Genomic DNA, 21,999 nt, shown 5'->3' with positions numbered 1-21,999 from the left:
CAATGTGGATGAGTCCCCAGATTCCACTTGTTGACTGAAAGAAACCTCCCACGGAAGACCACATATCATCACTCATCATTAGGGAAATGCAAAAGCCCCCCCCCCAAACACATACACACAAAACCCCATGAGAAATAACAAGTGTTGGGAAGATGTGAGAAATTGCAATCATTATGTATTGCTGCTGGAAATATAAAATGGTGCAACTAATATGGAAGACAGTATTGTGGTTCCTCAAAACCTAAATATAGAATTCCCACATGACCCAGCAATTCTGCCTCTCGTCCAAAGACATCTATCCAAAAGAACTGAAAGCAGGGACCCAAACAACTATTTATATACCAATGTTCACAACAGCATTACTCACAATGCCCAAAAGGAAGAAACAACCCAAATATTTAACAATGAATCAATGGGTAAACAAAATGGGGTATACCCATGCAATGGAATATTATGCAGCCTTTAAGAAGATCTGCAATTCCAATACATGCTCAACCTTGAATTCTGAACATGGATGGACCTTGAAAATTTTACGCAAAGTGAAATATGCCAGACACAAGAAGACAAACATTGTGTGGTTCCATTTTTAAGAGGCTTCTAGAAGAAGCAAATCCATAAAGAAAGTGGAATAGTGATTACCAGGGACTGAAGGGAGGGGAGAGAGGAGGGTTACTGTTTAGTGGGTACAGAGGTTCAGTTGATACTATGGAAAAGTTCTGTAGGTGCTTAGCAGTGATGCTGACAGAACAATGTGAGCGCATTTAATGCCCCTGAATTGTATGCTCAAAAAAGGTTAAGATGATGAATTTTATGTTGTATATATTTTACCACAATTTTTAAAAAACAAGAACGGGACCTTGGACGTTACCGAATTAACTCCTTCCCCACATCATCGGCACATGACTTTCTTCCACTCTCACTTCACCTCATTGAGGCTGCTTACCAGTCTAGTCTGCCGATTCTGATGTGTTCTAATGCTCTTCTGGAGGAAACAGAATAGGACTAGGAGGACGAATACAACAGGACTTACCAAAAATACAAAAAAAAGCCCTTCGCAAGCACATTCATCGTGTTGGAAATCTGAAAACCGTGAAGGGGAATGATGAAGTTGTTGTTAGACCTGACTGTGCAGTGTTGAATAGTGTTTCCGAGAACACCTTGTTCTTGCCCAAAGTTCACATTCTCTGCATCAGGAAAGACATAACTAGAGATGGCTTTGAATTAGATAGAAAAAAGCACCGTATAAACATGACTTCTTACCATCTGCTTCACTCCCAGATATTTCCAAACTGTGGAAACTTCAGGCTATAATTTGTCTTTATTAGTAGCTATATAATATCCCATTTTGCTATTCCCCTCTTGTTGAGTATTTGGCTTGTGTCAAGATTTTTTGTTAATATAAATAAGGCTACTCTTGCAAAATATATGTAAACATAGTTTAGCTTTACATACAGCATGGTCCCAAATGCATGTGTAAAAAACAATTCATACTGATGTACATAATCACCGTCTCCGGACATTCATTCCACCTGTTACCCTGGATAACAGCAAAGGGTTTGATAAGACTGACAGCCCCCTCAGCCAATCAGGATAGTCCCACCCCTCTTGCCTTCTTGATTGGTTCAGATAGTCCAGATGCAGGTGAATCAGTGCAATGCATTCCCCTGCCACAGAGACTGATTTTGCAGTGAACACCTTCTCTAATTGTTATATAAAAACACCAGATTTTTGTACATTGGTCTATCCAGAAATGCTATTGAAGTCTCTTACTGATTCTATTACTTTTCTGTAATTTCCCAGGGACTTTCTACATAATCATATGTGTGCAAATTAGGCAATCAAGTCTCTTCCCAATTCGTACACATCCTATAAATTCACCACTTCTGACCTCTTTGCCCATTTTCACGCAGATACAACCCGACGGCACCTCCCTGTGACTAGGAATTTTCCCTGCCCTGGGAATTTGCTCAAAAGCACTCACATAACACACACAAACCCAACGTGTGGCAGAGTCAACGCCCCGGGAGGAAATCCTTGATGGGTGCAGAGCAGAGGCCAATGAATAAGCGCTTCCTCCGTGCCCCTTCCCCGCCCCCTAGATAGTTCTAAGATGCATTTCATGAGGGTTCTGAGAAAGTCCCGTGAGATCAAGCAATCTGTTATTGTGGCCGACACTTCCTATTTCTTTTTAAAAAGTCTCACTGCTTAAGTTCTCTCTACAGGGTTGACTGAGGGGTGATAGAAGGCATGCTTGGGTTGTCTCTGACTGGCAGGAATGCTTCCAGTCAAGGAGGGCTGTGAATGGCTCTTGTCAAAGAGGCACAAAACGTGGATATTTGTACCCCACGCAAATGCTCACCAGTGGGCAAGCACTGGAGATGGACAAGATAACGTTCCTTGCGCTAGCCTCTTCTCCCAGACAAAGAGGGCCCATGGTGGGGTCAACGACACGGGTTTCTCTTCTCCAACACTGACTACCACCATTACCGGATGTCTAATCTGCCAATAGCTGAGACCAACACCGACTCTCCAATACTGCCCCATTTCCCAGGGAGAAGCCACCCACCAGATGGATTATACTGGACCCCTTCCGTCTTACAAAAGCAAGTGATCTGTCCTCATCGCAACAGACACTATTCTCAATATGGGTTAGATTTTCCTTCCAGAACTTGTATTCGCCAGCACCATCAGCTGTGACAATGCGGAAACCCTTACCCACCAGCATACCATTCCATACAGCACTGCTCCTCATCCGTTCATTCCACAGTGAAAAAAAAAGCAGCATAGCAGGGGACCCTTGCCCACAGAATTCACTGGTTTTACCAGGTAACCCAAAGCCGTCTGGAAAATAGATCACGGTGACAAGCCTTGCAAGGTCAAGGTAACAGGCTTACTAAAAATGCAGCTATGAACGGTGCCAGTTGAGAACAGGAAAGAGTCTATCAGATACATAGTCACGGATACACGGGGCTGTTTCTCCCACAACATTCTTACCTCTAACGACTCAGCTGAGAGACATTTGCTTCCCATCCTCACAGCTCTGAGCCATGTCGGTTTGGGGGTCTCAATGCCAAGAACAATGACTCCTTTTAATTGGAATCTGAATCAAGCACTTGACCTTTTGGGCTCCTCCCGCCCCTGAAAAAAGGTCATGGAAGGGGAGTGCTCTGTGGCCGGGGTGACGGATCCTGATACCATGTGGGTGGTGGCCAGGGGGCCGGTGAAATCCATGTCAGAAACCCAGGGGATTCTCTGGGCGCTTCTTCACTCCTCCAAGCCCAGTACTCGCAGCTGATGGAAGGTGTGGGGTGGCTTGGGAAGGCCCTACAGAGCCTGCCCGGGACCACCCTTCCCATCCCCTCCAGGGTCAGGGACCTGCCCACAGACGCGATGCTAGCGGCATCAAAGCTCCATGGGGAGAGTCCTGGGGGCAGGGCTGGGGCAGGGTGGGGCAGCCCAGGCCCCGCCACCACCTGCCCCCCCACCCCCGCCACAGAAATTCACACAGGAAACACAGGAAACCACATCCAGCTGGAGGAATCAGATTGAACCTTTCCAAGCGACAGAGACACTCGCCTCGTACAGAGCTGCCCCAGTTGGATAGCCTGGCACCTCTTCCGCAAGATCTTATTCATAAGGCAGGACAAACTGGCAGTTTATAGGCTCAGGATCACCTACCTGGGAAGAGGTTTTCGGGTGTTGCCTTAAAATCCTCCTCAGCTAACAGAGATGTACAGCAGCCATGGAGGAAAACTCAGAGAAGCCAGAAAGGCATAAGGGAAGTCACAGTTCAGGCTGCGGATGGCTTTGTATTGGTTGTCGCTGTAGACGTGTTGGTCTTTCCCGCTTCCCCACCTGTGGAAGATTCCCTAGGGTTTCCGTTTCAGGTGTTATACGTGAGAGGGGATATGAACTTCACCTTAATGGAGGCACAGCTGGTCTTCAGCATCAGCCGCAGGGGCACTGAAACTCTGCCTGGGCACCGCCTCCCTAAAGAATTGATGGAGTTGATGGCCTCCCGCCGCCAGAATCTGTCCTGCGGCGCACCGGCTTCCCTTACAAACTCTTCTTTTATGGGCATGTGGTTCATCCACCAATTAAGGAATCTGCTGGGTGATTCTTCCAGATTCCCGGCACTGATTTCCAAGAGAGGTTAAATACGCATCAGGTGTATTACCCTGAACAATGAGAAAGGGAAAGGGGGATCTCTACCTTCATTCAACTGCCGCTTCGATTCAGCAGTTACGCCAGCCATACTCCAACCTCCATTTCGTACTTGAAATCTGAACCCGAGAAATGCATCTTGAGACCTAACCACAAACTGGACTTTACACCTATTGGTCTAGGGTGTCGAAGGAAAAAGAATGTTCGGAATTGTGCGTGGCAGGACCGGGCTGCTTGGCTGGGCCAAGGACCACGTGCAGACAATTGAACCTGAAGACAGGGGCAGGATGGCTCACGGGCTTCTCACCAAGGAAACGCAACAGACCTGGGCTTGATCGAATGCACTCTTAGTTCTTAAACGTGGCAGGCTAGATAATTCTCACGGCACTCAAGACCCCTCCCAAACGAAGAAGGAACAGAGCATTTACAAAGACAAAATGGAAGTCCCCTTTCATACCGACCACTGGAGCAGCTGTGTTGTGTGACGTACGTCCTTTCCCAGCCATAGACGATCTTGTACTAATAAGAACTAAAAGCAGCACAACTGGAAAAAAAATCCGCTGCCAAATTAACTTTAAATAAGGATCCCTTAATCCTGGTCTCCTTCTGAGCTCTATGATGCAACAAAAAGAGTGTGAGTTTCTCTACCCTGTTTCAAATACCGCAGCCTTGGAAAGAAGCTCTTTAGAGAAATCTACGCACAAAGGCAGTCATTAGCAAGATAATACTGTGACAATTAGGAAATGATGGTGACCCAAGACACCATTGAGTCCACTGGTTATCTCAGGAAATAAATGTGATGCTTTCTGGATACCATTCAAGGTTCTTTCCAAATAACATCAGTAGTGGCTTATACAGGACTAGGAAACACTTAGACATTGATTTTGGAACTATTCAACAAATGCAGCAGAATGAGAATTTTTCAGATCTGACTTCCGATGAGGATTTTACCTGTTGGCACAACAGATGAAATCCTGACTTATGTCCCAGATTCTTTTTCTGAGTGTACCTTCATGATTTCAGGTCACCGGCAGTAACAATCTCTGGTCCTCAACTCGAGCTGGTTACATAACCCACCACAGCGGCAGGTGCAGTGATAACAGAAGCACGAGGTAGGGCAGCCGGAAAGGAGTCGGAAGGTGAGGCTTGTGGAGGCTCCCCGGAGGCTTGCAGATCGCAATTCTGACCCAGCCGTGCCTTTTCACTTGTCCGCAGCAAGACCTACCCCGCGTGAGTTCTTTTCAGAGGTCCCCTACGGATCTGAGTGTAGGCTCCTGCCCTCTACCCCAGCATGGAGTTATTCAGCTGGACTTTGCTGGAGGAAGTTTTGAGACCTCTCCACATCTGACTTATAACTTACAAGATGTGGTCAGTTGCTTCTGAAAGTTTCTGAAAACTAACAAGATGAGGAAACACACACAGATGAGGAAGCACAGCTGAATGTAAGTTCTCAGGCATGCGACCACGGTGGGGGGGTGCATCACTGTATCAGTGCCAGGCAGAAACCCAGCTCCAGGCTCACAGATGCTGTAAAGCAAGTTTCAGAAGAGAGGAGTTTTCAATGGAACATATATAGCCGAATTACACAGCATACATAATGCTCAGACTATCACAACCCACTGCCTTCTCGTCACCCATCAGAAACCAGACCTTTCGCAGAATGACATCCAGTGGCCCCCGCTGACTCAGTTGGTAGAGCATGTGACTCTTGATCTCAGCGGTTGTGAGTCTGAGCCCCATGTTGGGTGTGAAATCTTTAATAAAAAAAAAAAAATGAATGACATCCAGTGAATGTCTCTAACTCCACACCTGATTTTCACCTTGGTTTTGCATGCTGCTTAAGGTAAGACTGCAGAGGAGAAAGCTGGGGGATGTCTGATGCCAGCCAGTTCAAAGGGAGTCTGAAGGCACGTTGTTTGTACTGTTATTCTACACCAAATTGTAACTTTTGATCTTAGAAGACAATTTTTTTAAGTTTATTATTGACTTTGAGAGAGAGGGAGCACGAGCAGGGGAGGGGTAGAGAGAGAGAGGTGTGGGGCTCGAACTCACAAACCGCGAGATCATGCCCTGGGCCCAAACCGAGAGTTGGACGCTTAACTGACTGAGCTGCCCAAGCGCCCAAGAAGACAATTTAAAAAATACAATTGAAATAGGCATACATCAGCAGGAAAATAGAAATTGTGCCACCACAAATATACTACATTTCACCTTACTTTGAGCACCACTTTATAGGAAATATTTTAGAGCAGAAATGAGCATTTCAGATGCTTTTTTACATAAGACAGAATTTTCTCAATTTAAATTTATCATATTGGAATAAAAATGAAACACATAGAGAGAATTTAGGGGAAGATGGCAGCATAGGAGGACGCTGGGCTCGCCGCATCCTGCTGGTCACTTAGATTCCACCCACATCTGCCTAAATAACCCAGAAAATTGCCAGAAGACCAGCAGAACGGAGTCTCCGGAACCAAGCGCAGACGAGAGGCCCACAGAAGAGGGTAGGAAGGGCGGCGAGGCGGTGCGCGCTCCACAGACTGGCGGGAGGGAGCCGGGGCAGAGGGGCGGCCCACCGGACAAGCAGAGCCCCCAAGTCTGGCTGGCAAAAGCGGAGGGGCTGGACTGCGTGGGTTCTGACAGCCAGCGGGACTTGACATCTGGAAGGTTATAAGCTAACAGCTTTGCTCGGAGAACGGGAGAGCTGGAGGACAACAGGAGGGAGAGCTGAGGAGCCCTGGACGACAGAGCGCAGCTTGGCGGGGAACAAAGGCACTCGCCAGCACCATCTCCCTCGCCCATCCCCCAGCCAAAATCCCAAAGGGAACCGGTTCCTGCCAGGGAACTGGCTTGCTCCGCGCAAACACCCAACGCTGTGCTTCTGCGGATCCCTCCCTGCGGCGGCGGGTCTGACTCCCTCCTGGTGCTGCAGGGCCCCTCCCGAAGCGGATCTCTGAAGGAAAAGCAAGCTGAGCCTGCCCCTCCCGCCCCTGTGCACCTTGCCGATCCACCCCAGCTAACACGCCAGATCTCCAGCACCACAAGCCTGGCAGTGTGCAAGTAGCCCAGACGGGCCACGCCACCCCACGGTGAATCCCGCCCCTAGGAGAGGGGAAGAGAAGGCACACACCAGTCTGACTGTGGCCCCAGCGGTGGGCTGAGGGCAGACATCAGGTCTGACTGCGGCCCTGCCCACCAATGCAAGGTATTCAAGATAGCACAAGGGAAGTGCCCCTCAGTTGGGCACCACTCCAGGGACTATCCAAAATGACGAAACGGAAGAATTCCCCTCAAAAGAATCTCCAGGAAATAACAACAGCTAACGAACTGATCAAAAAGGATTTAAACAATATAACAGAAAGTCCATTTAGAATAATAGTCATAAAATTAATTGCTGGGCTTGAAAACAGTATAGAGGACAGCAGAGAATCTCTTGCTACAGAGATCAAGGGACTAAGGAACAGCCAGGAGGAGCTAAAAAATGCTATTAATGAGCTGCAAAATAAAATGGAGACGACCACGGCTCCGATTGAAGAGGCAGAGGAGAGAATAGGTGAACTAGAAGATAAAATTATGGAAAAAGAGGAAGCTGAGAAAAAGAGAGAAAAAAATCCAGGAGTATGAGGGGAAAATTAGAGAACTAAGTGATGCACTAAAGAGAAATAATCTACGCATAATTGGTATCCCAGAGGAGGAACAGAGAGGGAAAGGTGCTGAAGGTGTACTTGAAGAAATAATAGCTGAGAACTTCCCTAAGCTGGGGAAGGAAAAAGGCATTGAAATCCAAGAGGCACAGAGAACTCCCTTCAGACGTAACTTGAATCGATCTTCTGCACGACATATCACAGTGAAACTGGCAAAATACAAGGATAAAGAGAAAATTCTGAAAGCAGCTAGGGATAAACGTGCTCTAACATATAGAGGGAGACCTATGAGACTCGTGACCGATCTCTCTACTGAAACTTGGCAGGCCACAAAGGAATGGCAGGAGATCTTCAATGTGTTGAACAGAAAAATATGCAGCCGAGAATCCTTTATCCAGCAAGTCTGTCATTTAGAATAGAAGGAGAGATAAAGGTCTTCCCAAACAAACAAAAACTGAAGGAATTCGTCACCACTAAACCAGCCCTACAAGAGATCCTAAGGGGGATCCTGTGAGACAAAGTACCAGAGACATCGCTACAAGCATGAAACCTACAGACGTCACAATGACTCTAAACCCATATCTTTCTTTTTTTTTTTTTTAATTTTTTTTTTTAACATTTATTTATTTTGGGGACAGAGAGAGACAGAGCATGAACGGGGGAGGGGCAGAGAGAGAGGGAGACACAGGATCGGAAGCAGGCTCCAGGCTCCGAGCCATCAGCCCAGAGCCTGATGCGGGGCTCGAACTCACGGACCGCGAGATTGTGACCTGGCTGAAGTCGGACGCTTAACCGACTGAGCCACCCAGGCGCCCCTAAACCCGTATCTTTCTATAATAACACTGAACGTAAATGGACTAAATGCACCAACCAAAAGACATAGGGTATCAGAATGGATAAAAAAACAAGACCCATCTATTTTCTGTCTACAAGAGACTCATTTTAGACCTGAGGACACCTTCAGATTGAGAGTGAGGGGATGGAGAACTATTTATCATGCTACTGGAAGTCAAAAGAAAGCTGGAGTAGCCATACTTATATCAGACAAACTAGACTTTAAAATTAAAGGCTGTAACAAGAGATGAAGAAGAGCATTATATAATCATTACAGGGTCTATCCATCAGGAAGAGCTAACAATTATAAATGTCTATGCGCCGAATATGGGAGCCCCCAAATATATAAAACAATTACTCATAAACATAAGCAACCTTATTGATAAGAATGTGGTAATTGCAGGGGACTTTAACACCCCATTTACAAAAATGGATAGATCATCTAGACACACGGTCAATAAAGAAACAAGGGTCCTGAATGATACAGTGGATCAGATGGACTTGACAGATATATTTAGAACTCTCCATCCCAAAGCAACAGAATATACTTTCTTCTCGAGTGCACATGGAACATTCTCCAAGATAGATCACATACTGGGTCACAAAACAGCCCTTCATAAGTATACAAGAATTGAAATCATACCATGCATACTTTCAGACCACAATGCTATGAAGCTTGAAATCAACCACAGGAAAAAGTCTGGAACACCTCCAAAAGCATGGAGGTTAAAGAACACCCTACTAAAGAATGAGTGGGTCAACCAGGCAATTAGAGAAGAAATTAAAAAAATATATGGAAACAAACGAAAATGAAAAAACAACAATCCAAATGCTTTGCGATGCAGCGAAGGCAGTCCTGAGAGGAAAATACATTGCAATCCAGGCCTATCTCAAGAAACAAGAAAAATCCCAAATACAAGATCTAACAGCACACCTAAAGGAAATAGAAGCAGAACAGCAAAGACAGCCTAAACCCAGCAGAAAAAGAGAAATAATAAAGATCAGAGCAGAAATAAACAATATAGAATCTAAAAAAACTGTAGAGCAGATCAACGAAACCAAGAGTTGGTTTTTTGGAAAAATAAACAAAATTGATAAACTTCTAGCCAGGCTTCTCAAAAAGAAAAGGGAGATGGCCCAAATAGATAAAATCATGAATGAAAATGGAATTATTACAACCAATCCCTCAGAGATACAAGCCATTATCAGGGAATACTATGAAAAATTATATGCCAACAAACTGGACAACCTGGAAGAAATGGACAAATTCCTAAACACCCACACACTTCCAAAATTCAAACAGGAAGAAATAGAAAGCTTGAACAGACCCATAACCAGCAAAGAAATTGAATTAGTTATCAAAAATCTCCCAGCAAATAAGAGTCTAGGACCAGATGGCTTCCCAGGGGAGTTCTACCAGACATTTAAATCAGAGATAATACCTATCCTTCTCAAGCTATTCCAAAAAATAGAAAGGGAAGGAAAACTTCCAGTCTCATTCTATGAAGCCAGCATTACTTTGATTCCTAAACCAGACAGAGACCCAGTAAAAAAAGAGAACTACAGGCCAATATCCCTGATGAATATGGATGCAAAAATTCTCAATAAGATACTAGCAAATCGAATTCAACAGCATATAAAAAGATTATTCACCATGATCAAGTGGGATTCATTCCTGGGATGCAGGGCTGGTTCAACATTCGCAAATCAATCAACGTGATACATCACATTAATAAAAGAAAAGATAAGAACCATATGATCCTGTCAATCGATGCAGAAAAGGCATTTGACAAAATTCAGCAACGTTTCTTAATAAAAACGCTTGAGAAAGTCGGGATAGAAGGAACACACTTTAACATCATAAAAGCCATTTATGAAAAGCCCACAGCTAACATCATCCTCAATGGGGAAAAACTGAGAGCTTTCCCCCTGAGATCAGGAACACAACAGGGATGTCCACTCTCACTGCTGTTGTTTAACATAGTGTTGGAAGTGCTAGCATCAGCAATCAGACAACAAAAGGAAATCAAAGGCATCAAAATTGGCAAAGATGAAGTTAAGCTTTCACTTTTTGCAGATGACATGATATTATACATGGAAAACCCGACAGACTCCACCAAAAGTCTGCTAGAACTGATACATGAATTCAGCAAAGTTGCAGGATACAAAATCAATGTACAGAAATCAGTTCCATTCTTATACACTAACAATGAAACAACAGAAAGACAAATAAAGAAACTGATCCCATTCACAATTGCACCAAGAAGCATAAAATACCTAGGGATAAATCTAACCAAAGATGTAAAAGATCTGTATGCTGAAAACTATAGAAAGCTTATGAAGGAAGTTGAAGAAGATATAAAGAAATGGAAAAACATTCCATGCTCATGGGTTGGAAGAATAAATATTGTCAAAATGTCAATACTACCCAAAGCTATCTACACATTCAATGCAATCCCAATCAAAACTGCACCAGCATTCTTCTCGAAGCTAGAATAAGCAATCCTAAAATTCATATGGAACCACAAAAAGCCCCAAATAGCCAAAGTAATTTTGAAGAAGACCAAAGCAGGAGGCATCACAATCCCAGACTTTAGCCTCGACTACAAAGCTGTAATCATCAAGACAGCATGGTATTGGCACAAAAACAGACACATAGACCAATGGAATAGAATAGAAAACCCAGAACTAGACCCACAAAAGTATGGCCAACTAATCTTTGACAGAGCAGGAAAGAACATCCAATGGAAAAAAGACAGTCTCTTTAACAAATGGTGCTGGGAGAACTGGACAGCAACATGCAGAAGGTTGAAACTAGACCACTTTCTCACACCGTTCACAAAAATAAACTCAAAATGGATAAAGGACCTGAATGTGAGACAGGAAACCATCAAAACCCTAGAGGAGAAAGCAGGAAGAGACCTCTCTGACCTCAGCCGTAGCAATTTCTTACTCAACACATCCCCAAAGGCAAGGGACTTAAAAGCAAAAATGAATTACTGGGACCTTATGAAGATGAAAAGCTTCTGCACAGCAAAGGAAACAACCAACAAAACTAAAAGGCAACCAACGGAATGGGAAAAGATATTTGCAAATGACATCTCGGACAAAGGGCTAGTATCCAAAATCTATAAAGAGCTCACCAAACTCCACACCCAAAAAACAAATAACCCAGTGAAGAAATGGGCAGAAAACATGAATAGACACTTCTCTAAAGAAGACATCTGGATGGCCAACAGGCACATGAAAAGATGCTCAACATCACTCATCATCAGGGAAATACAAATCAAAACCACACTCAGGTATCACCTCATGCCAGTCAGAGTGGCCAAAATGAACAAATCAAGAGACTATAGATGCTGGGAGAGGACATGGAGAAAGGGAACCCTCTTGCACTGTTGGTGGGAATGCAAATTGGTGCAGCCACTCTGGAAAACAGTGTGGAGGTTCCTCAAAAAATTAAAAATAGACCTACCCTATGACCCAGCAATAGCACTGCTAGGAATTTACCCAAAGGATACAGGAGTACTGATGCATAGGGGCACTTGTACCCCAATGTTTATAGCAGCACTCTCAACAATAGCCAAATTGTGGAAAGAGCCTAAATGTCCATCAACTGATGAATGGAGAAAGAAATTGTGGTTTATATACACAATGGAGTACTACGTGGCAATGAGAAAGAATGAAATATGGCCCTTTGTAGCATCATGGATGGAACTGGAGAGTGTGATGCTAAGTGAAATAAGCCATACAGAGAAAGACAGATACCATATGTTTTCACTCTTATGTGGATCCTGAGAAACTTAACGGAAACCCATGGCAGAGGGGAAGGAAAAAAAAAAAAAAAGAGGTTAGAGAGGGAGAGAGCCAAAGCATAAGAGACTCTTAAAAACTGAGAACAAACTGAGGGTTGATGGTGGGTGGGAGAGAGGAGTGGGTGGGTGATGGGCATTGAGGAGGCACCTGTTGGGATGAGCACTGGATGTTGTACGGAAACCAATTTGACAACAAATAAAAAAAAATAATAAATAAATAAATTAAATAAATAAAAATGAAACACATAGGGTTTGCATTTCTGGACTGTTACTAGTAAATCAAACACAAAACTAAAAAATGAAAACTATTGCCCTGTGTTTTTAGCTCTGTTTTTATGTCAGGTGTTACAACAAATAGTTTTGATACAATGAAAATCTCAGTGCTTCTGAGATTCTCCTTCACTGTTACTCTAAGTACCTCACAACTTTTTTAGCCTACAACAGTGTAGGATTTGTCGTTTTTATAAAGTGTGCCATTTTTCTCATTAAATTAAATGAATGACATCTTTTTTGCCCACACATATGTTATTTCCTAAATCCAGTCATTTTTATCGTTTCTGGTGCGTTAGAACTGTACTTTTCACCTGCTCTATTCAGGTAATACAAGGTGAAAGGTAAGTAATTACTGGAAAGTTAAGTACTACCGAGTCTAATGTCTCCTAAAAATTTTTTAATGCTTATTTTTGAGAAGGAGAGACTCAGAGTGAGAGTGGGGGAGGGGCAGAGAGGGAGGGAGACAGAATCCGAAGCAGGCTCCAGGCTCCAAGCTGGCGGCACAGAGCCCGACGTGGGGCTCGAACTCATGAGCTGTGAGATCATGACCTGAGCTGATGTCAGGTGCTTAACCAACTGAGCTACCCAGGTGCTGCAGTAGACTTTAACATTAGATGCCTTGGAATGACAAATATTTTTGGAAGGCGAAGGATAATTTTTTTCCTAATTATTTCTTATTATTTACATAAATATGAAGACAGTAGCACTTAACTTCCATAAGTATTTTCAGAAGAATTTTTACCTCTATGAAGACCTTTGTGCTGATAATTGAACAGAACCTTGGATATATTTTTAAGTTTGTGCAACAGATAAAAACTTGGCTGTTAAATGCAACCATTGTTCAGCTGCCATCAGCGGAAAGGTTGGTGGAAAAACTGCATCCAACAAGGAAAGGCAAGGTTGCTGAGGATGGAAACCTTCCAAAATAAAGGTTGGCGTCACCCTGTCCGGTGAAGGATCCGGGCAAGCTGAGGTCACAGCTGAGAATAAAAGAAAACACAGAACGGCTTACGGAAGAAGGAAGTTTAAATATCAACTGTAGTTCTTTCCAGGTTGTCTCATTCATCTTGAATTCCTTTAATATTAACTAATCTTAAACTGATTAAAATGGATTCGTTTTATATTTTTCTAAATGACACTGCCTTTTGTGCAAGTTTTCGGACTTATTGACAAAATGATGGACAGTGGCCTCATGGTTTTGCAAGTGTGACTGTAGTTGTAGTTACACCCATTTTTCATTCCTATTATTGTTTATTTGGGCCTCTCTCCTTTACTCATTAGGAAATGGCTTATTTTATCATTTTCTTTCTACAAAGAAAATATTCAATGTTTGATCATCTTTATTGTTTGGTTTTCTAATTCTTTATTTTCTACTCTTTATTACTTCCTTCTTTCTTTTTTAAAATTTTGTTATTTTTTTAGAATTTTATTTTTAAAGGTTTTTGTACTTTTATTTATTTTTGAGAGAGAGAGAGAGCAGGGGAGGGACAGAGAGAGAGGGAGACAGAGGATCCAAAGCAGGCTCCACACTGACAGCAGACAGCCCAATGTGGGGCTCGAACTCACCAACCATGAGATCATCACCTGAACCGAAACGAAGAGTCTGATGCTTAATCAACTGAGCTACCCAGGCGCCCCTATAATTTTATTTTTGAGTAATCTCTATCCCCAGGTGGGGCTTGAACTCACAACTCCGAGATCAAGAGTCACATGCTTCGTCAACTGCACGAGCGGGGCACCTCTTTTCCTTCTACTCTAAGTTTACCCTTTCATCTTTCAATAGCTTCAGGAGTGAAAACCTTCGTTTCTTTACTTCCAGATTTTGTTATTTTTAAAAACTGTATATAAATTTATGAATGTTCCTTTGACTTAATCTCACAAGTTCAGATCAGCAGAACCTTTCCAGCCCTTCAGGTATACATTCTGTCATTTCCACTGTGGTTACCCTCGAACCCACAACTATGGGGGAAGGTATTTGTAAGTTTCCAAACATTCAGATTCTTGTCGGTGCTTTGACCACTTATTTCTGGTGTGATTATTACAATACGGTCAGATAATATGGTTTATCTAACTTCGATTCTTACAAATTACTTCTTTGCTACAGTATAAATTAGTCCCGGAGATGTACTGTATGGCGTGGTGACTATATTTAACAATACTCTGCTGTCTATTTGAAAGTTGTTAAGGGAGTGAATCCTAAAAGTTCTCATCCAAGGGAAAAAGATATGAAAATTACATGCGTGATGGATATTAGCTAAACTTATTGTGATAATCATCTTGCAACACATCCTACAGGAGCCGAGGGCAGGCTCCACGATGCAGCACTTAGGCATGAAGATTATTTTGAGCTGAAGGCAACTGAGACCCCGCGGGCTCATGAGAAACTTTTGCCCCTCCCTTCACTACATAAGAATCTAAACTAGAGGTCTTTTCCAGAATAAGAGTAATTAGCAGGGATAAATTTTATCTGGATGACCCGTCTGTACGGCAGGGCAAATGTCTAATTACCAAACCCCTGCCCTGTGAAGTGCATCCCTTCTCTTCAAACTCCCACACCCTTACCCCCTTCTCTCTAGTTCGGGATGACATTGCTACCTGGTTTTGCCGGGCTGTCTGGATTTTACGTGCGTGGGTTCCCCACATGCACACTATTAAGTTTTATTTTCTCCCGTTAATCGGTCTCATGTGAATGGGATTCTTAGTCCAGCTAGAAGGACCTGGAAAGGGACAGGAATTCTTGCCCCCCGACAATTCATATATCAAATATATCAAGTTATGTTGTACACCTAAAACTAATACATTATATGTCAATTATATCTCCATTTTAAAAATGATGACTTCTTTGAAGTGAAGACTTCCTTTATGACCACGTGCATAGAATGGAAGAGAGTGTGGTAATATTTGAGAGTTGAATTGGGTATGATTGAAGTTTTGTTCCAATATTTTAAAAAAAATTTTTTTTTCAACGTTTATTTATTTTTGGGACAGAGAGAGACAGAGCATGAACGGGGGAGGGGCAGAGAGAGAGGGAGACACAGAATCAGAAACAGGCTCCGGGCTCTGAGCCATCAGCCCAGAGCCCGACGCGGGGCTCGAACTCACGGACCGCGAGATCGTGACCTGGCTGAAGTCGGACGCTTAACCGACTGCGCCACCCAGGCGCCCCTGTTCCAATATTTTTTAACGTCTATTTACTTTTTGAGAGAGAGAGAGACAGAGTGAGAGTGGGGGAGGGGCAGAGAGAGGGAATCACAGAATCTGAAGCAGGCTCCAGGCTCTGAGCTGTCAGCACAGAGCCCGACGTGGGGCTCGAACTCATGAACCATGAGATCATGACCTGAGCCGAAGTCAGACACTCAACTGACTGAGCCACCCAGGCGCCGCATGGTATTACTGAAGTTTTAAACTAAATGGACCTTTAGGAACCAAGAGTTACTAAATATGTCCAAGATTTCATCAAGGATCAAGAAAGGGGTATTTTGACAGAGGGTGACCGGAAGCCATGATGGGGAAAAAATAAAATTCTTTCACACTTACATTCTCCACGGAAGCAAGACTATTTAATAAGCCACTATAGTAAATCCTCAATACATATTTGCTGGAGGGAAGGGGAGGAGATTTATCCAAAAACCCACATCTTCCCCAAAAGTCTTTGCATTCAGATTCTCTTTTGCCTAATTCTCCCCAATCTAGAGGACTTTTCTTTCCTCTCTTTTGTTTCTTTTTCTTCAAAATCTTGATCTGTTTTAATTCCCAGTTTAGTATAGCTTCTGAGTAAATAGCTCTCAAAGAAGCACGTCTATTTCTGAGGTCTGGGCTTTCCTATTTTCTGTGGGTCCCCTGGGTTCCCCAGGGGCCGCCCTGCTGGCCTGAGTGCCCCAAGCAGGAGTTTCTGCCTCCCTCGTCCTCGCCAAGCAAGCGTCCAGGGGCTGAGCCGAAGAAAAGCCAGCATCTCTGGGGGCTCTTCACTAACAGGCCACCGGGTGTCAGCCCCGAGCCACGTTGTAGGAGAAAGCAAATAAACCAGGAAAGCAGCAAACTGGAGAGTGAGGAGGAAGTAACGTTTGAGGAGATAACAAAGTCCTCAAAGATCACCCTTTTCAGCCAACGTAGGGGAAAGAAAGCATAGCAAGACTCAGAAGAAACGAAGGGGCCACCACAAATTTGAAAAATTGCCCAAGGTGCTTAAGTAAAATCGCTACAAGTGTTCTTATCACCAAGGTAACAGGGTCCACAGTGAGCAGAATGTCGGCCAAAGGCGACCCTGGGCCGCGGGGGAGGCTCCCGCACTGATCTGCCCACCGTTCCAGGACTGCAGATAAATCCCTAGGACGGCCTGTCACCCCCCCTCTCCGCTCCGCAGCGCCCCGGCCCCGGATCAGTCCTGCACCTGCTGTAGCTGAGACGGCCTCGCTGGAGGAAAGCACAGCCACGGCACTTAGTGCTGTCGCACAAATGCATCATCTTCCATCTCCAAAGGATCCTCTGCTTAGCCTGTCGAGCCTCCTTCCAGTAGGTCTGTGTGTCTCACTCCGTCCTCCCGCCCCTTTCACTCTTCCTCTCCCCTCCCTCTGCCTTGGCCTGGAATCCCATCCCCTCAGCTCTCTCTGTCCCCACCAGTGATCCCACCCCACCCGCAGAGAGGACACTGAGTCCGTGAACCCCGCCCGCCCCCCACAAACACCCTGCCGTCCGGTCTCCTCTTCCTTCTCGCCCGTTCCTACCTCCTGCCCCACCGGTGGGAAGGACTGAGACAGCCATCCTCTGGTCCCCCCAAGTCTCTCCCAGCACTTCGCCTGAGGAAGCCATCTCCGTATCTCTATAAACCCTTAATCCCCAGGTTGCCGGCGAAACCACCCGGAGAAAAATTGAATTCTCTTAGCAAGTGGCATGGAAGTTCCTGTAATGACTGTCAGAAAAACTGAGAAGCCTGTAGAGGTTGAAGGTGACACCTTGCAGGGGCCTGTGGGAGGTGCCTCAGCTCTGGACAAGGAAAGTACTGAAAGGAGTTCCTCCCTCTAAGGAAACAGGAGGGACCTGGGGAGAGTGAAAGGGAGGCCGCGGGTGACAGAGGGCAACGTGGTTTGCAGGGTGAACCCTCTCCAGGAGCACTTTCAGACCTTAAAGTTTCTTCACTTCCGCCACCTGTGACGAAATGGCTTGCTATTAACACGAGCGTGGGCGTTCGTGTAGAAACCGGTGACGGGGCTGAGAGTCGCGCCGAGGTGACATGAGCCTGAGACCCAGGTGTGGACGTGCCAGTGGACAGAAGCCCGCGCGAGCAAGCTCTCAGGAAGTCACTTGAAATCAGCGCAGGGAGCCCCGCACGTGGCTTTGGACCGAGTTCACCTGCGCGTCTGAGAGGCAGGTGTCTCCCATCCTCAACAAAAGCCTCTCCAGCCCTTTGTAGCTCCTTCTCGTGTTCTCCTTCTTGAAAGTATGGTCTACACTCGTGGTGGCGGCTTCAGCGCCTTCTCCCATCTGCCAACGACTCTCACCAAGGCCGGAGGGAATGACCTCATGGAGAGCACTGTCCGTCCTCAGTGTACAGGACGTCTCTTCCACATGAGGCACCGTCGATAACGTTCCTGGTGTCTTTTCCTGGAGTTTTATCGTTTCAGGCCTTACACTCAAGTCTTTAACCCACTCTGGGTTGATTTTGGTGTGCGGTGTAAGAAAGTGGTCCAGTTTTGTTCTCCACGCGGGAGCTGTCCAGTTGTCCCAGCACCGCTTATTGAAAAGACGGTCTTTCCCCCCTTGTGTACCCTTGCCTCCTTTGTCATAAACCCATTGATCACATAAGTGAGGGTTTATTCCTGGGCTCTGCGTTCCACTCCACCGATCTATGTGTCTGTTCTGGGGCCAGGGCCATGTTGTTTTGATCACTGTAGCTTTTCTGGTAGAGTTTGATATCGGGGAGCGTGATACCTTCAGCTTTGTTCTTCTTTCTCAAGGTTGCTTTGGCTCTTTGGGGTCTTTCATGGTTCCCTACAAATTTTAGGATTCTTTGGTCTGGTTCTGTGAAAAATGCCTTTGGTATTTTGATGAGGGTTTGAATCCATAGATGGCTTGGGGTAGTATGCATATTTTAATAATATTAATTCTTCCATGTGACTTAGTTTGCATGCCCTCTAGGCTTATACACATTATCATAAATAGCAAGATTCCATTTTTTTATGGCTGAGTAATATATATATATATATATATATATATATTCGTGTGTATATATATACACATATATGTGGATAAGATAGATATGATATATATATACACACACATATATATATATATATATACCATATCTATCTTATCCATACATCTATCAGTGGGCACTCGGGCTGCTTCTGTGTCTTGGATATTTTAAACAATGCTGCGATAAACATACGGGTGCATGTATCTCTTCACATTAGTGTTCTTGTTTTCTTTGGATAAATACCCAGAAGCAGAGTTGCTGGATTGCACAAAATTTCTTATTCTTATTAAAATAAGAAACATGATTCATTTTCTTGAATATATTCCAGAATGAAACTTTTTTACCCTGAATTCTAAAATAGGACCGGTAGAATTACAGTGAAACTCTAGCAGAGTCACGCGAATGACATCTGAATGAGGACAAGCCTTTCCAAAGAAGGGTCATATGCCTAAAAGGGAGGAAAATCTGGTCCAACAAACCGGGTAAATAGAATATTGGAAGGCTCTGTTGTGTTTTATTGCTGATGTTCATCTAATGCTGATTGATTTTCCCATTAGGATGTCATGCAAACATAATCCGAATGCTTTTTGACAATGAAGACTAGCACAGCTGATAAAGAACGCCACTCATATTTCACGGATCCAGATGGGCTGTGATAAATGGCTGCATAACACACACCAAGTAGAATTTATGTAGACAGTGCTTCCCATTCTTTCTTCATGTTACAGAACTATGGTCCCTTCTATTAGGGGCCCCTCAGTGGCTCAGCCAGTTAAGCGTCTGACTCCTGATTTTGGCTCAGGTCGTGATCTCACAGCTTGTGGGTTTAGACCCTGCAACAGGCTCTGCGCTGACAGTGTGGAGCCTGCTTGGGATCCTCTCTCTCTCTCTCTGCCCCTTTTGCTCTCCCTCACTTTCTCTCTCAAAAGAAATAAATAAACTTAAAAAAATAAAAATAAATCACACAAATATACAATGTATATATTGTATACGATATACATTATATCGACTTTCTTACACCATACACAAAAATAAACTCAAAGTGTATTGTTTTACTTGTTTTTTATGTATTTATTTGAGAGAGCAAGTGAGTAGGAGAGAGGGGCAGTGGGGGAGGGAGAATTTTAAGCAGGGTCCACACTTAGCACAGAGCGGGACACTGGGCTCAATTCCACAACCCTGGGATCATGACCTGAGCAGAAATCAAGAGTTGGACACTCAACTGACTGAGCCACCCTAGTGCCCCCAAAGTGTGTTACAGACTTAAATATAAGACCTGGAACCATAAAACTCCTAGAAGAAAACATAGGCAGTAAACTTTTGGACATTAGTCTTAGTAGTATTGTTTTGGCCCAGTCTCCCGAAGCAAGGGCAACAAAAAGCTAAAATAAACAAATGAGGCTACATCAAACTAAAAAGCTTTTGCACAGCAAAGGGAACCATCAACAAATTGAAAAGGCAACTTGTTGATGCTGAGAAGATATTTGCAAATCATACATCCATTAAGGGGTTAGATCCAAAATATATAAAGAACTTACACAATTTGATATCAAAAAACCAAATAATCCGGGGCGCCTGGGTGGCGCAGTCGGTTAAGCGTCCGACTTCAGCCAGGTCACGATCTCGCGGTCCGTGAGTTCGAGCCCCGCGTCAGGCTCTGGGCTGATGGCTCGGAGCCTGGAGCCTGTTTCCGATTCTGTGTCTCCCTCTCTCTCTGCCCCTCCCCCGTTCATGCTCTGTCTCTCTCTGTCCCAAAATAAATAAAAAAAAAAAAAAACGTTGAAAAAAAAATTTAAAAAAAAAAAAAAAAAAAAAAAAAAAATCTGATTAAACATGGACAGAAGACTTGAAAAGACATTTTTTTTTCCCAAACAAGATATACAGATGGCCAACAGGCACATGAAAAAGTGCTCAGCATCACTAATCATCAGGGAAATGCAAATCAAAAGCACAAGATATCACTTCACATGGGTCAGATTGGCTATTATCAAGAAGACAAAAAAATAATTAAGCGTTGATGAGGATGTGGAGAAAAGGGAACCCTGGTGCACTGTTGGTGGGAATGTAAATTATTGCAGCCACTCTGAAAACGGCATGGAGGTTCTTCCAAAAATTAAAAACAGAACTTCCATACAGTCCAGCAACTCCATGTCTGGGTATAGATCTAAAAAAACCAAAAAGACTAATCCAAAGAAATATATGCCCCCTTTATGTTTATAGCAGCACTATTTACAATAGCCAATGTATGGAGGCATCCTAAGTGGCCATCCATAGTTGAATAGACAAAGAAGATGTAGTGTGCGTGCACACACACACACACACACACACACTCACTCACCCAATGGAATATTCCTCAGTCATAACAAAGAATGAAATCTTGCCATTTGTGACAACATAGATGGACCTAGAGGGTATCGTGTTAAGTAAAATATGTCAGACAAAGGAAGACAAATAACATAAGATTTCAATTACATGTAGAATCTTAAAAACAAAACAAAACAAAGCAGACGCATAGATATGGGAGACAAATTGTTGTTTACCAGAGGGGGGGGAGGATAAAGGAGTACAGACGTAAACGGGTAAAGGTGAAATATGTGAAGGGGATTAATAAGTTCACACTTCCAGTTTTTAAATAAATAATCCACGGACTTGTAATGTACGGTGCAGGAAATACAGTCAACATTGTAATAACTTTCTATGGTGACTAGACTTACCATGGGGGTCATTTGCAATGCATAAAAATATTGAATCGTGTATCATGCACACTTGAAACTAAATAGGATATTGCGTGTCTATTCTACTTCAATAAAGAAATAGTAAAATTTTAAAAATAAAGCAATGCTGGTAGGAGAAAGAAGATAAATCAGAGGAACCGCCAGAAGAACTGATCTACAACATCGACACACTTGTTTTGTAGTCCCATGATGTCCAATACAGTGGCCATAAATTTAAATGTAAATTCATTAAAATTAAATAAAATGAAAATTTCAGTTCCCGGGTTATACCAGCCACCCTTCAAGTGCTCAGTAGTCACATGCAGCCACGTCATTGGGAAGTACAGACATACAGCATTTCC

The 21,999-nt window shown here is 43.8% G+C and overlaps 1 protein-coding gene across 5 annotated transcripts in view; it reads right to left on the bottom strand.

Moving 5' to 3' along the window:
- LOC115513506 (cytidine monophosphate-N-acetylneuraminic acid hydroxylase) overlaps positions 1 to 3,385 on the bottom strand; it is a 144,387-nt gene extending 141,002 nt beyond the window's left edge. For 2 of the 5 annotated variants that reach the window (XM_030314697.1, XM_030314703.1), the window contains exon 1: positions 2,995 to 3,385. Coding sequence is in view for 2 of the 5 variants with exons in the window: in XM_030314700.1 (XP_030170560.1) it covers positions 2,728 to 2,735 (8 nt within the window). In the remaining 3 variants the exon portion in view is untranslated. Of the gene's footprint in view, positions 1 to 2,727; positions 2,807 to 2,994 lie in introns of those variants that run through there. The other 3 variants (XM_030314704.1, XM_030314700.1, XM_030314696.1) reach the window with 3 other exon arrangements.
- Between the last annotated feature and the right edge of the window lie 18,614 nt (positions 3,386 to 21,999).

Source organism: Lynx canadensis, chromosome B2 (assembly GCF_007474595.2).
Source record: "Lynx canadensis isolate LIC74 chromosome B2, mLynCan4.pri.v2, whole genome shotgun sequence".
Lineage (NCBI taxonomy): Eukaryota > Metazoa > Chordata > Mammalia > Carnivora > Felidae > Lynx > Lynx canadensis.
Note: the sequence above shows the minus strand (reverse complement) of the source record. Positions and strands in the feature narration are given on the sequence as shown.